Source organism: Bubalus kerabau, chromosome 11 (assembly GCF_029407905.1).
Source record: "Bubalus kerabau isolate K-KA32 ecotype Philippines breed swamp buffalo chromosome 11, PCC_UOA_SB_1v2, whole genome shotgun sequence".
NCBI classification, from domain to species: Eukaryota; Metazoa; Chordata; class Mammalia; order Artiodactyla; family Bovidae; genus Bubalus; species Bubalus kerabau.
Window position 1 is genome coordinate 17781048 of NC_073634.1, and position 16026 is coordinate 17797073.

Consider the following 16026-nt stretch of genomic DNA (forward strand, 5'->3'; position numbering starts at 1 on the left):
TTATATTAAGGTAAGAGAGATTTAAAATTAAAAGACAGCTTTCCCAGGCAGCTGCCGAAGATGGCGGAGGGGCAGGTCCTGGTGCTTGATGGCCAAGGCCATCTCCTGGGCCGCCTGGCGGCCATTGTGGCCAAGCACAATGTTGCAGAAGCACCACAACGGTGCTTCTGGGCCGGAAGGTTGTGGTCGTGCGCTGTGAGGGCATCAACATTTCTGGCAATTTCTACAGAAATAAGTTGAAATACCTGGCTTTTCTCCGCAAGCGGATGAACACCAACCCCTCCCGTGGCCCTTACCACTTCCGAGCCCCCAGCCGCATCTTCTGGCGGACAGTGCGAGGCATGCTGCCCCACAAGACCAAGCGGGGCCAAGCTGCTCTGGAGCGCCTCAAGGTGTTTGATGGGATCCCACCACCCTATGACAAGAAAAAGCGAATGGTGGTTCCTGCTGCCCTCAAGGTTGTGCGTCTGAAGCCTACTCGCAAGTTTGCCTACCTAGGGCACCTGGCTCATGAGGTTGGCTGGAAGTACCAGGCAGTAACGGCCACCCTGGAGGAGAAGAGAAAGAAGAAGGCCAAGATCCACTACCGGAAAAAGAAGCAGCTCATGAGGCTACGGGAGCAGGCTGAAAAGAACATCGAGAAGAAAATTGGCAAATTCACAGAGGTCCTCAAGACTCACGGATTCCTAGTCTGAGCCAAATAAAATTGACTGTTTATTCTTTAAAAAAAAATTAAATTAAATTAAAAGACAGAAATCATACTGGAGAAAAGAGAAATTAAGATAAGGTTATTTAAAAGAATTATTTTGAAGATATTAAGTGATCAAAGTAAGTGAAGAGCTGATAAGTGATGGGTAGGGGCCTAACCTTCCATCCCATAATTTTTTAACTCACCGAAGAAGTTAGGTAATCTTGCAATTGATAATAAATATTTAATTTTCCATATTTGGTATTGTTTTGGATTTTCACAATTCACAGATTTCATATTTGATGCTGTTCTAAAAAAATTGCAAAAAATAAATCTGAGGATCCAGTCTGGGTCAGCTGTTTCTCTTCCTCCTGAGCTATCAAGTCTTTGTGGACTCGTTTACAAAATCTAGTGAACATAGATGTTATACGGCACGTTATTGTGAATACACTCTTAAACGAATGTGTAAAGGTTGTGTAGCCCTATTTTTCTATAGTCTCTGTCATTCTCATACTATTTGTAACTCGTGAGCACCAACTATACTGAAATTTATTATTTGTTGATTCTACTTTCTTTTACCTCTTGCTCATTCTAAGAAGCAGTGTGCAGGAAATCACTGGTTTAATATACTAATTGAATATTCTTAATACTCAATAAAATAATAAGAGAATTATTAAGATGGAAAGCATTTGTCTTTATAGTAGCCAAATTTGTCTCTTGTACCACCTCAGGCCACACTTTGAGGAAACATATGATGGTTTGTATTTTGGGCCAACTTTTTCCCTGGGGTTATATATAAGCGTAGTAAATGCAGCAGACTGAGTATTGACCAAAAAAATGCTTGTTGAAAGGATTCATGCAACCGCAGACCTGAAAAGGATCTTAGCAGTCATTTAGTCCATTTGTTGCCAAAGAAACTAGTCCTAAGACCTAAATTTTAGTTAAGTGGGTGGATCAGTCTCAAGTATGGGCTTTATTATAAATGATGTGCTCCTTAGGGTACAAAAATATATCTAAAATTGTAAAGGTGCTAAGGAAATACCTGGACTGTGTTAGAAGTCATTCAGCTTTGGCTCTATGCATAGCTTTAAGGAACATATCTAAAGTGGAGAGTAAGGTCAAACAGCATATGAATTTACATTTATGAATATTTCCATGGTAGGGCCATACTATTTGAAAAAACTGGAATTTCAAAGTTGAATAACCTAGGCTTGGGCGGGGCAGAAGCTTTAGTAAATGTACTAAATTGGAGCTTAAGGAGGAACAACATCTGAGGTAGAGCCAGATCTCAGGATTGGGACCATTTGTCTATCTCTGCATCTGCCAGTTTGAACATTTTTATAATTCCTGTTAAGATTCCCAAGAAAGAGAATATGATTGTCCTAGCTCATCTTTTCATCTTTTCAGTAGACTGTAAAATGGATCATGGGCCAGAGCTTATTTCATAAAGCACCTTTATTGTGCAACAGATCAGCTTTCTTAATTCTCCACAGTGGGGAGCTTGCATGGATCACAATGGGACGTTGTTAGGCTAGATTGGAAAGTTGGGTATGACAGGCATCATGATGAATTTATTCATTTTTTTACAGTGCTAGAATTTTTATTTCATCTTAAAAACACGGAATCATAATTTTGTTTTTGTTCAGTCACTCAGTCATGTCTGACTCTTTTCAGTGCCGTGGACTACAGCACGCCAGGCTTCCCTGTCCTTCACCATCTTCCAGAGTTTGTTCAAACTTATATCCATTGAGTTGGTGATACTGTCCAGCCATCTCGTCCTCTGTCATCCCCTACTCCTCCTGCCTTCAATCTTTCCCAGCATCAGGATCTTTTCCAATGCGTCAGTTCTTCACATCTAGTGGCCAAAGTGCTGGAGCTTCAGCATCAGTCCTTCCCATGAATATTTAGGACTGATTTCCTTTAGGATTGACTGGTTTGATCTGCTTGCAGTCCAAGGGACTCTCAAGAGTCTTCTCCAACACCACAGTTCAAAAGCATCAATTTTTCGGTGCTCAGCCTTATTTATGGTCCAGCTCTCACATCCGTATACTGGAAAAACCATAGCTTTGACTATACAGACTGTTGTTGGCAAAGTAATGTCTCTGCTTTTTAATATACTGTCTAGGTTTGTCATAGCGTTTCTTCCAAGGAGCATGTGTCTTTTAATTTCATGGCTGCGGTCACCATCTACAGTGATTTTGGAGCCCAAGAAAATAAAGTCTGTTACTGTTTCCATTGTTTCCCCATCTATTTGCCATGAAGTGATGGGACCTGATGCCATGATCTTAGTTTTTGAATGTTGAGTTTGAAGCCAGCTTTTTCACTCTGCTCTTACACCTTCATCAAGAGGCTCTTCAGTCCTCTTCACTTTCTGTTCTTAGGGTGGTGTCATCTGCATATCTGAGGTTATTGATGTTTCTCCCAGCAGTCTTGATTTTGACTTGTGTTTCACCTAACCTGGCATTTTGCATGATGTACTCGGCATGTAAGTTAAATAAGCAGGATGACAGTATACAGCCTTGACGTACTCCTTCCCCAATTTTGAACCAGTCCATTGTTCCATTCCAGTTCTAATTGTTGCTTCTTGACCTGCATATAGATTTCTCAGGAGGTAGGTTAAGGTGGTTTGGTATTCCCATCTCATTAAGAATCTTCCACAATTTTTTGTGATCCACACAGTCAAAGGCTTTAGCATAGTTAGTGAAGCAGATGTTTTTCTGGAATAGCCTAGCTTTTTCTATGATCTAATGGACGTTGGCAATTAGATCTCCAGTTCCTCTGCATTTTCTAAATCCAGCCTGTATATCTGGAAGTTCTCAGTTCATGTACTATTGAAACCTAGCTTGAAGGATTTTTGAGCATTACCTTGCTATCATATGAAGTGAGTGCAATAGTGAAGTACTTTGAACATTCTTTGGTATTGCCCTTTGGAATTGAAATGAACACTGACCTTTTCCAGTCCTGTGGCCACTGCTGAATTTTCCATATTTGCTGGCCTATTGAGTGCAGCACTTTAACAGCATCATCTTTTAGGATTTGAAATAGCTCAACTGGAATTCTATCACCTCCACTAACTTTGTTCTTAGTGATGCTTCCTAAGGTCCACTTGACTTCACGTTGTAACTACATTCAGATGGATATATCTTTCCTTTTCTTCTTTTCCTTTCACTTCTTTTCTCAGTTAGTTGTAAGACCTTCTCAACAACAATAATTAAGTTACTGAACACTAAAAGTGGCTTGAATGAGATAAATAATATTAAAAATACATTCTTGAGTTAATTTATTCTCAGAATTACTTAAAGCAAATACTTTAACCTTTGTTCATTCGAGATGGTTTTCAGTAGTTAAATGTATAAGCAAACTATGGTATATCCATGATAATGAAATATTATTCAGCACTAAAAAGAAATGAGCTATCAAGCCATGAAAATACACAGAGGAACATTAAGTACATATTGCTAAATCAAAGAAGACAATCTTAAAAGTCTAATACTGTATGATTCCAACTAGAATAACTATGGAGACAGTAAAAAGATCAGTGGTTGCCAAGCATTCGTGGGGAGGACAGGAAGGTTAAATAGATGGTGGAGAAGGCAGTTTTTAGGGTAGTGAAACTGTTCTACATGAAACTAATGGTAAATATTTGACACAAATACTGGACCCTAATGTAAACTATGAACTTGGGTTAATAATAATGTATCAGTATTCATCAGCTGTATTAAATGTGCCATACCAATGCAAGACGTTAATAATAGTGGAAGTGGGGGAGGTGAGGAGTTACATGGAAACTCTGTTCTTTGCATTAAATTTTCTGTAAACCTGAACCCACTCAAATAAAATTTTGTCTCTAAGTTGAATATCAGTTACTTCATATGGTTCAACTTAAAAGTAAACACACTTTCACTGTTCAGTAAAATGTTATCAGTTGAGTCTTCACCCTTCATGCCTGCCGTGCCTGGTGCCCTTGAGTTTGGCAACTATGGTTTAATGTCTCTAGAGAAGGAACGGAGAAGGCAATGGCACCCCACTCCAGTACTCTTGCCTGAAAAATCCCATAGACGGAGGAGCCTGGTGGGCTGCAGTCCATGGGGTCGCTAAGAGTCCGACACAACTGAGCGACTTCACTTTCACTTTTCACTTTCATGCATTGGAGAAGGAAATGGCAACCCACTCCAGTGTTCTTGCCTGGAGAATCCCAGGGACAGGGCATCCTGGTGGGCTGCACTATGGGGTCGCACAGAGTCGGACACGACTGAAGTGACTCAGCAGCAGCAGCAGCAGAGAAGGAAGCATCTGCCTCCTTTTGTTGTGGAAGAGCAGTACACGCTGCATGCTCTTGGTCAGGGCAGGAGCATGGTTTCTGTTGTTCCTCACACAGATTTTCAATCAGTCCCCCGTTTTTGGCCAACTGCCTTACTAGTGCTTTCTCCCATACCTGATTACTCCAATTCCAGAGCTTTTCCAGGGTTTTTTGTTCATGTCAGCTTGCTCCTGGTATCCAGGTATCCCTTCACAAGCAGGCGCTTAGTTTTAGCTCCCTCAACTCCATTAAATAATTTACCACACTTTATCAACTCACCATGTACAGAAATTTGTGTCCTCTTTTGTTTCCTTTTGTATTTTTTTTGTTTTGTTTTGAAGATTTATTTCTTTTTTTATTCATTTACTGTTATTTTGGTGACATTTCTAAAAGAAGTGGAGAAACATTCTTTGTTCAGTATGTCTTGTTTAATCAGCCTGCTTTCAGTTTTTTTAATGTAATTTTAAAATGTTTTTAATTTTTATTGTGGCTGTACTGGGTCTTCACTGCTGCACAAGGGGGCTTTCTTTAGCTGTAGTGAGCGGGGACTACTTTCTATTGTGCACGGGCGTCTCATTGTGGTGGCTTCTCTTATTGTGGAGCACGGGCGCTAGGGCACACAGGGTTCGGTGGTTGCAGCTGGCGGGCTCAGTAGTTGTGGTTCACGGGCAGTTGCCTCACAGCCTGTGGTGTCTTCCCAGGCCTGGGTCTGAACCTGTGTCCGCTGCATTGGCAGGCGGATTCTTAACCACCGGACCACCAGGGAAGCTCAGTTGCTTTCAATTTGTTCAGTAAGAATTTGGGTTTATTTCACTTTGTTTTCTTCTGTTTGGGGTAGTTATAGTAATTTATTGATAATATGTTCTCTTTAGAGCTCTGGGCAGCTGTCTTTTGGAGGATGCTACTGATAACAAATAGTACTTTTTAGATAACAAATAATACTCAAAATGTCTGGAAAAAGTGTCTCCAGAATCACAGTTGTGAACTAAAGTATGTTTTTTAAGTTGTTCACAGGGCTTAGGGCTCCTGCCAGAGGACTGTTACTCTTTGGTCCACCTGGAAATGGGAAAACAATGCTGGTAAGAATCCCTTTTAAATTGGCAAGTTCTATTGAGATATTAAGGGTATAATATGAATAAAAGAAACATTTCATTGTCACTGAGTCTGTTGTTTATGGTTTGCCTTTTGTTGTTATATACTTTCTCCCTCTCCCTTCTCTCCCCTCCCCCCACACTGCACACCTTGTGGGATCTTAGTTTTCAGATCAGGGATTGAATCCAGGGTCATGGCAGTGAAAGCACTGAGTTTAACAACTTGACCACCAGGGAACTCCCAGGTTTTAAGCTAGCTTTTAATGATGAAGATAGGGAAAAAACCGTGTATGTTATCTCCAGTATTAGTTTGATACTGGGAACAGTATAATTTTCATTGTTTTCCCAAGTTAAATATTAAAATTTTGCCCTAGAAGAGCTTACCTTACTATATTGAGTATCTTGCTAATCTCTGATTTTTTTTTTTTTTTTTACTATTTTAGCAGGTTTATTTAAATAAAATAATCAGCCTGATAACAGATTTCTCCCTTTCTTTTTTTCTAATTGAGGCATAACTGACATACAACAGGTTGTTTTTTCTATATCGTTTTGCCAGAAGTTTTTGCTAGGATCTGAATACCTCTTTCCCTGCATGACTCTGCTACAGGGAAAACTAAATAGGCAAAGAGTAACTTTTTCCTTCAGCTGTTTATCTTTCTCTAACCAGATATCTTTTATAACTGGGAAGAGAATAACACACCCTTCTTTTTTTTCAACCTGTCCCTTTGACATCTCTCTTAGAGAAAAAGAGAGTGAGAAGAAGCACAGCTCCTCCTGCACCTTTTTCTCATTGCTGAGAAGGAAATACATTGATTGCTATTTGTTGGAAATTGTGTTATACCTTATGTTTTTAGGAAATGTTTTCTAGAAATTAAATTGATCACATGTAGTTATCTTTTTAAAGCAATTGAACTAATATATTTACCCTTCTGATTTTTAAAGGCTAAAGCAGTAGCTGCAGAATCTAATGCAACCTTCTTTAATATAAGTGCTGCAAGTTTAACTTCAAAATATGTGAGTGTTCTTTTTCCAGTATTGTCATGCTTTAAGTTACTGTCTAAATGTTACTGTGTTAAGAATAAATGTCAATAACCTTACACAAAGATGTTTTTCTATGAGTTTTATATCTATTACTTACATATTATTTAAATATCTTCTTTTTTTACTCTTCAAAGTAGAAAGTTATGTGCCTTTGTTAGGCTCGTTTAAGTAAAAGTGAAATTTTTCTGTGCGATTTGTTTGTTAGGGCTGTATATTAAAATACCACAGACTAGCTGGCTTGAACAATAGAAATTTGGAGGATAGGAGTACAAGATCAGGTACTGGCAGAGGTCTCAGTTTTGTAAAGTAATTAAAAGTAACTATACAGTGATACTTTTCCTGGTTAAGTTTTGCTTCCTGTGTGAAATTTTACAAGTAAAACTGTTGTTACAGTAGGTTACCTGTATTAGCCTACAACAGAGAACACTGTCCTGGAAGTTAGGAGGTAGGGATGCCAACCTGACTTACATACGGAACTGGCCTTAAGAAAGTATCACTTGAGGTTTTACTTCTTTATAAAGTGTTGTTTTTTTTTTTAATGTATTTTCTTATTTTTGGCTAGGCTGGGTCTTCATTTCCGCATGCAGGCTTTCTCTAGTTGTGGCGAGCAGGGACTACTCTCCTGTTGCAATGCACAGGCTTCTTTTTGTGGTGGCTTGTCTTGTTGTGGAACACAGGCTCAGTAGTTGTATCCCTCAGGCTTAGTTGTTCCTGCAGCATGTGGAATCTTCCCAGATCAGGGTTTGAACCCAGGTTCCCTGCATTGACAGGTGGACTCAACCACTGGATCACCAGGGAAATCTTACAGGGTTGATGTCATAAGAGGTCATCTCTCTCAGTTCCTTCTGGCTCTGGGAATATTTGTTTTGCAGATTCTGAATCTGAGGCTTTTCCTTTTTTTCTTTATAATTTAATTTTCAATAAAAAGTATAGATGCCACCTAGAGGACAAAGTAGTTTTTGTAGTAGATTACCACACACCTCATGACCCTTTCAAAGCATAGATGCTTTGGTGCATAGAATGGCTTTAGTATAGTGTTCAAGCCCCTGATAATGTCTTAAGGAGTGTTCATAGACCACCTGGACCAACTAGAAATGCTTTAACATTTATTGACAGTGATATTATGAGAATGGATTTTCAAGATGTTTTTAGTAGAGCAAGTTTTGTTTAGGAGAGCACGTTCCAACTTACGTGCTTCTATAAATATGCCCTGCAGCCCATGGCTTACGGAATAGTGCTGCATCCCTCTGTCCTCTGGTGTTCCCTCTTCTCAGTAGTTACATCCCAATAGTTACTCCAGTCTCAAGTCTTAGAAATGCATAGTGAAACAAGACAGAGATATATACATATTTTTTTTTAAGTACTCACCAGATTCTCTTAATAAATAAGTAGTCTATTTACTGGTGTTACAAGGATCAACCAAGAACCCCCCTCACCCCTATTCTTTAAACCAAATCTTTGGTTGCTGCAAAGAAGGGAAGTTAAATTCCTAGGTACTAGATTTTCAGTAGTGAAATTTAAAAAGCTGGAAGGAACAATCTTGCATTTTATTGGTTTAACAGTGTCCAATGCCTTGTTTTAGGTAGGAGAAGGAGAGAAATTGGTGAGAGCTCTTTTTGCCGTGGCTCGAGAACTTCAACCTTCCATAATTTTTATAGGTAAGAACATGTCTTCCAACAGCTTAGTTGAACATTTGTAAAGTTCCCTTCTTCCAAATGTGAGGGAATGATAGGAAAGATTATTCAGAAGTAAAAAGTTTTTTAAAATTTTTAGTTAAGTATAGTTCCAGAAGTAAAAAGTTTTTAAAAAGTATAAGGTTAAAGGCTGTCCAACAAATTGAGTAGGATACATTATATTAATAACCTAATGTATCCTAAATGTATAATAAACTAGGTTAATCTCAGATAACTCATGTAGCTTGGCTTTTAATTAAAGTTCCATCCTTGTATTTCCTCTAGATGAAGTTGATAGTCTTTTGTGTGAAAGAAGAGAAGGAGAACATGATGCTAGCAGACGTCTAAAAACTGAATTTCTAATAGAATTTGATGGTGTACGTATTGATTATGATATTTTTATGTGGTAGCATTTTAATGTATTTTCCAATTGAATGGCCCAAATTAGAAATAGATATCTTTATTGTGTTTTTCTTTGTTATTACTTTAAAAGTATTGAAAAAATTTTTGACTTATAGGTACAGTCTGCTGGAGATGACAGAGTGCTTGTAATGGGTGCAACCAACAGGCCACAAGAGCTTGATGAAGCTGTTCTCAGGTAGGGAATTCATGTGGAAACGCGCACATTTATTACAGATGTATTTACTCCTTCATTCGTCTCACGTATTTCTTCTCTCTTTCGTTCTCAGTGTAAAGACTAAATTCATTGTTTTCCTCTCTATATCCATCCTCTGGCCTCTTGTTAGTAAACAAAACTTTTGAGGACAGGACCAGCATGATATCAGGAAAACTGTTTTTAACTTTATGGTTTTAGGCAAATTGCTTATTTCTTCTGGGTTGAATTAAAGTATCTTAAAACTCCAAAACTGATTTTTACCCTGCTAACACAGTTCATGGGAGCTGCATTCTCTCTTCTCATGTGTTTGAGCAAATGTGTTCCCTTTTTACTGGGAGGACAGTTTGACTCAACATAAAATTCTTGGACCTCCCGTTCCTTTCCTGAGGAATTTGTAACATTGCCTGTTGTTTCTAGGACTGGATGTTGCAGTGTGAAAGTCTGAAGCCAGCCTGCTTTTATTCACATTTATGGGTTAACCCAGTAGGGTTAGTGTCTAATCTCCTTTCTACTACTACTTTTACTTTTGTGACCTTTGTTTTTGTGGTGGTTTTGTTTTCTTTTTTATTGCTTTCCTGTTCTTTGCAGTCCCATTTTTCATCTTCTGTTGTCTTACTTCTTTGAATCTTTCTATCTCATTGAGTTCTAATTTCATAGGAGCCTTTTTTTTTTTTCATTAAATTATTTTCTTGGAAAGATATTTGGTCACAGTTTTAATTTGCTTTATGGCAAAATCCTCTTGTGCATGTTCTTCATTTTATGTATTTTATGTTTACTGTATTCTTTCCCCTCTTTTTTTGGTACTGTTTTTTAAAATCAGTCCTATGCTTTTGTCTGTTTTGCCTATTTTATTTGAATAAGGGGAGTTTTCTTGGAGAATGTAATTTTGAAAGGATGTTGTAGAAGAGCTAGAAAACTAAGATAGCAAGGCAAATATCTCGAATTGTCCTATATACCCTGGACTGGTGGGCCGTCTCCCTGACTCACAACAAAGCCCCACCTGGTGAAGAAGTGTACGTGTATATAAATAAGAGATTGGGTCGATTTAGTCTTCTTCAACTGAAAAAGATTTGGCCATTGCAAGACAGCTTGTCCTCTTGCCAGACTGACTGATATCTTTTTACAAAGATGTTGTGTCTTTGAGTTTCTTTGTTCAGTCTCATCTTCCTTGTCATTCTTTTGCTACTGACTAGGGTCACATGGTCTGCAGAGCCAGTCCTCACATGCTTGTTTAAATGTGGGGAGGTTAGTTTTATTGCCCCTCAGAGTGTTCTCTGTTCCCTCTGGAAAACTGCTCTGACAACCGTGTCTGGAATTTGCAGTGGCAGGTCCTGTCTATATTCACCTTTGTCGGTGTAATTTTCACTGCCCTAGGCAGGCCTTCTTCATACATTTTAGTTCTATAAACATTACCTAGTTTGCTGATGATGGAGTTTACGTTTCTGTTTCTGTTGTTCTTGTTGGTTTTAGTTGTTCTCAGTTTCAAGGAGATAGCAGAGATCTGTTTCTTCAACTTCTTATATCAGATATTTTGTTTTAAAGTGTTACTACTGTTAAAAAATACAGATACATAAATGGTTAATTTAATTCTGACAATACTAAGGATTTTTAAACATTAACTGGAATTTTTTAAAATTTTATTGGAGTACAGTTGATGTACAATGTTCTGTTAGGTTCAGGTGTACTGCAGAGTGAGTCAGTTATACACACACATATGTCCACTCTTTTTCAGATTCTTCTCCCATATAGGTCATTACAGAGTATTGGGTGGTCTTCCCTGTGGTATATACAGTAGATCCTTATTAGTTATCTATATTATATATTTAACTAGAATGTTTTAAAAGAGTGACTTTTTACATTGATGACTACTAAAATGTATTCAAATGCCTTGAGCACTATACTTAAAGCTTTGTTTTTGTTATTTGCTGTTTAAATTCAAAACTGTATTTCTGAGATTGCTTGAATCCTTTTTTTAGGCGTTTTACCAAACGGGTTTATGTGTCTTTGCCAAATGAGGAGGTATGTATCCATGTTTGAACTTTATAATTTTAGGCAGAAACAAAACCTACCATTTAACATTATTAAGTCTTCTAGTACATGGTACAGCTGCATTGGAAAGTTTGGCAGTTTCTTAAAAAGATGAACTTACTGTAAGACTCCACAGGCTTCCCAGGTGGCGCGGTGCTAAAGAATCTGCCTGCCAGTGCAAGAGACGCAGAAGACGCGGTTCAGTCTCTGGGTCAGGAAGATCCCCTGGAGGAGGAAATGGCAACCCACTCCAGTATTCTTGCCTGGAGAATCCCATGGACAGAGGAGCCTGGCGGGCTACAGTCCATAGGGTCACAAAGAGTCGGACACGACTTAGCAACTGAGCATGCATGTAAGACTCCAGAATTTTATTCATAAGAGTCTACTGGAGAAATGAAAACATGTATCTATAAAGACATTTACAAGAATTTTTACAACAGCATTATAAATAATAGCCAAGAACTGCAAAAAAATCTAGTCGTCAGTTGGTGAATAGATAAACAAATGTGCTCATTCCTTTTATTGCTAAATGGTACCATACTATTCCGTATATGGTACTTTCACATACTGTAATATGGATGGACCTCAAAAATATTTTATTAAGTGAGGGATGCCAGATGCAAAAGATTACCTATTATATGATTCCATTTATATGAAGTGTCTAAAAAAAGGCTATTTCTAGAAACATAAAGTAGATAGTAGTTAGCTAAGGCTTTGGGTGGAAGTCAGAATTAATTGCAAACAGACACAGGTGAGCTTCTTGGAGTGATAGAAATGTCCTAAAATTGGATTATGGTGATGGTTGCACAACTCTAATCTTATTAAAAGTCACTGAATTATACGCTTAAAGTGGGTGAGAGTCCATGTTATATGAATCCATACCTTTAAATTGTGGTTGTCTACCTCAGACCCTTAACATCCTTGGTGGTAGCAGCAGCTATTTACTTTGTGCTTTATTTGGATTAGTTTTAACTCTTTTAGGAACTTTCAAAAAATTGTCATTTTAATAGATAAGAGTGAGACTGTAAGAGGTAGAGTGTTTTGTGTAAAATCATAGAGCTCCTAAATGAGAGTTAGGGCTTGAACCTAACTCCTGGATATTTTATTAAGTTAACTCTTACGACTGATAATTCTTTAATGTTTCTTTTCAGACACGACTACTTTTATTAAAAAATCTATTATGTAAACAAGGAAGCCCATTGACCCAAAAAGAACTAGCTCAACTTGCTAGGTGAGTGATTTGATTTCGTCTATCCTGCAGCTTTTCTTTATTTTTCAGAAGTCTTTTTCTATTTTGTTTAAAGTAAGCGCATGTCTGAAACAAGTAATTTATCTGAATACTTGTTTCATTCTCTACTTCCTTTATCTTTTCACTTATCTCATTTTCTTATGTATGATACCTAAATTTCAGTTTCTAAATCCTCTGGAAGACATGACCTATTAGCTATTTGCTAATGATGGTACTATATTTTTTTAATAAAGTTGTATTAAAATAATTTTTCAGATGTAAAACATTGCATATTTGCCCTCACCAACAGGTATTTTCACTTAAACTTGTTCTTTTGTATTACACATAATTTTTTTAAACTTTGACATCTTCAAGTTTTTTTTAATAAGTGGTGTATTAAGTAGAAACTGAATATAGGAGATGCACGCATGCATTTTTAGTCATTAGAAAAAACTTAAAAAGTAATTTAAAATATTCAACAAGAATGTGAATAGCTAGTATTGTTAGTAAAAAACTCTTTGAGTCCCCAGATACCTATGAAAAAAGAACAAATTCAGTACTTGGAAATATTGAGAGCCTTCGTTATTCCAGTAAAAAATCTGCTAATAATGTTTCTGCAGTTATTTAACAGAGTACACGATAAGTAAATGTTTTTTTCCTGTTCTATTTTCCTCTTCCTCTTGACTTCCCTAGTTCTTAGTTCCCTTTAATAATCTTTTGGCTGCCCAGGAGTTCCCACTGTGGCATCCCATTCAGGTGTACCTCTTTTTGCCAGTGTCTTCTACCCCAGACCCTTCCTTCACCCTGTCTGTCCTATAGGGTGTCCTACAGATGAAGAAATCTTCCTTGATTGCGCCTCATTCTGTCAAGGCAGTTCTTGGTCTAGATAGAGACTCATTAATCTATAGAGAAGTAATTGCAGTTATGTGTCAGTTGGCCAGCAATGGTTTATAGATGTAACCTTTCCAGGGCACATGTTTACAACTTAATGGAGTCTCCTGTAGATGCAGTATACCTTAATCTAAAGGAATGGTTCTACTTCCTATTGCCATACACAAAGATAAACTCAAAATGGATTAAAGACCTAAATGTAAGACCAGAAACTATAAAACTCTGAGAGGAAAACATAGGCAGAACACTTGACGACATAATAAATCAAAACAAGATCCTCTATGACCCACCTCCTAGAGTAATGGAAATAAAAGCAAAAATAAGTGGGACCAAATTAAATTTAAAAGCTTTTGCATTGCAAGGGAAACTATAAACATGGTGAAAAGAAAAGCCTCAAAATGGGAGAAAATAAAGCAAATGAAACAACTGAAAAAGGATTAATTTCCAAAATATACAAGAAGCTCATACAACTCAATGCCAGAAAAACAAACAACCCAATCAAAAAGTGGGAAAAAGACCCTTAACAGATATTTCTCCAAAGAAGACATACAGATGTCTAACAAACCCAGGAAAAAATGCTTAACATTGCTCATTATTAGAGAAATGCAAATCAAAACCATGATGAGATACCACCTGACACTGGTCAGAATGGCCCTCATCAAAAAGTCTATAAACAATAAATGCTGGAGAGGGTGTGGAGAAAAGGGAACCGTCTTGCACTGTTGGTGGGAATGTAAATTGATACAGCCACTATGGAGGATGGAATGGCGATTCCTTAAAAAGCTAGGAATAAAACCACCATATGACCCAGCAATCCCACTCCTAGGCATATACCCTGAGGAAATTGAAATTGAAAAAGACACATGTACTCCAGTGTTCATTGCAGCACTATTTACAATAGCTAGAACATCAACAACAGATGAATGGATAAAGAATCTATGGTGCATATATACAATGGAATATTACTCAGCCATAAAAGGGGATGCATTTGGGTAAGTTCTAATGAAGTGGATGAACCTAAAGCCTACTATACAGAGTGAAGTGAGTCAGAGAAATACAAACATCACATACTAACACATATATATGGAATCTAGAAAGATGGTACTGATGAGTTTATTTATAGGGCAGCAGTGGAGAAACAGACATAGAGAACAGACTTATGGACATGGGGTGGGGGAGGAGGAAGAGGGTGAGATGTATGGAAAGAGTAACATGGAAAGTTAACAATACTATATGTGTAAATAGATAGCCAATTGGAATTGGCTGTATAACTCGGGGAACTCGAACAGGGGCTCTGTGACAATCTAGAGGGGTGGGATGGGGAGGGAGATGGGAGGGAGGTTCAAGAGGGAGGGGACATATGTATACCTTTGGCTGATTCATGTTGACATTTGGCAGAGAATAAAATTCTGTAAAGCAATTATCCTTCAATTAAAATAAATTAATTAAAAAATAAAAAGGGATTGATTCTAATGGTGAAAATTTGAGGCATTATAAGGAACCAGTAGGTTGTTTTGTTTTTAGTGAGTGGGCCTTCCTGTGCCCTTAAAAATCAAATCACAGAGCTGTCTGCTTGATGACAAAGGCAAACTAGGGTTTTACCCTCTTATTATGTGGCGATTTTAAATCTGGAAAGGTAAAAATAACTTGTTCTTTCTTCCTTCTTATTCTCAGAATGACCAACGGATACTCAGGCAGTGATCTAACAGCTTTGGCGAAGGATGCAGCACTGGGTCCTATCCGAGGTAGGAGTTCCAGAGCTTGAAACATTTAGAACTGTTTATTACACCATTCAGAAGTTTAAGAAGTCATTATTGAGAGGTCTTTTTTATTCACTGGAAAGCAGTAAAGCTGAATCAGTGGAAAACTTGATTAAAACTTGATACGGAGTTTCTAGACTTAAGGTTAAGTAACCTTTCTGAGAAAAGCTTTAGATTCATTGGCCACACATGCTCTGTAGCATATGCTGCTGCTGCTGCTGTTGCTACTGCTTCTGCTGTTTCTTCTTCCTCTTCCTTTTCCTGCACTTCCATTCTCCTCCTTCCTCCTCCTCTTCCTTCTCCTTATCCTCCTCCTTCCTCCCCCTACCCTTTTTTTTCCCCCCACAACACAGAAAATGTGAAACCATTCTTAGCTCACAGACCATATAAAGACAGTCCATGGATCATTGTACCATGAGCCTTGTTCTAGACAGCAGATTTTGCAACTTGATAGTAGGTTGGCAGCGAAAAAAAAATAAAAACCCCTCAAGAATAAGAGAGCTTTTTTAAGCAAGTGAAAAAGAATAATAAAGGGAAAATATTCTTATCTATTTTATGGTTCTTTTCAATTCAGTATTCTAATATCACTTGAAATTAATGTGTGTAAGGAAACATACAAATAGATGTTTTTACTTTTATTATTATATGTTATCTTTTGAAAAATTGCAGCAAAGTATATCATTCATTGCTTTGTTTTGATTCAAGGTAAT

At 37.7% G+C, this 16026-nt stretch overlaps 1 protein-coding gene and 1 pseudogene across 5 annotated transcripts in view; both read left to right on the top strand.

Moving 5' to 3' along the window:
• SPAST (spastin) overlaps positions 1–16026 on the top strand; it is a 57031-nt gene that overhangs the window by 30712 nt on the left and 10293 nt on the right. For all 5 annotated transcript variants that reach the window (XM_055539742.1, XM_055539739.1, XM_055539741.1 and 2 more), the window contains 8 exons: positions 5993–6067; positions 7022–7093; positions 8703–8778; positions 9079–9170; positions 9312–9391; positions 11386–11428; positions 12589–12668; positions 15231–15301. In XM_055539742.1, the coding sequence (XP_055395717.1) occupies positions 5993–6067; positions 7022–7093; positions 8703–8778; positions 9079–9170; positions 9312–9391; positions 11386–11428; positions 12589–12668; positions 15231–15301 (589 nt within the window). The remainder of the gene's footprint in view (positions 1–5992; positions 6068–7021; positions 7094–8702; positions 8779–9078; positions 9171–9311; positions 9392–11385; positions 11429–12588; positions 12669–15230; positions 15302–16026) is intronic.
• LOC129622898 (60S ribosomal protein L13a-like) lies at positions 46–742 on the top strand (annotated as a pseudogene).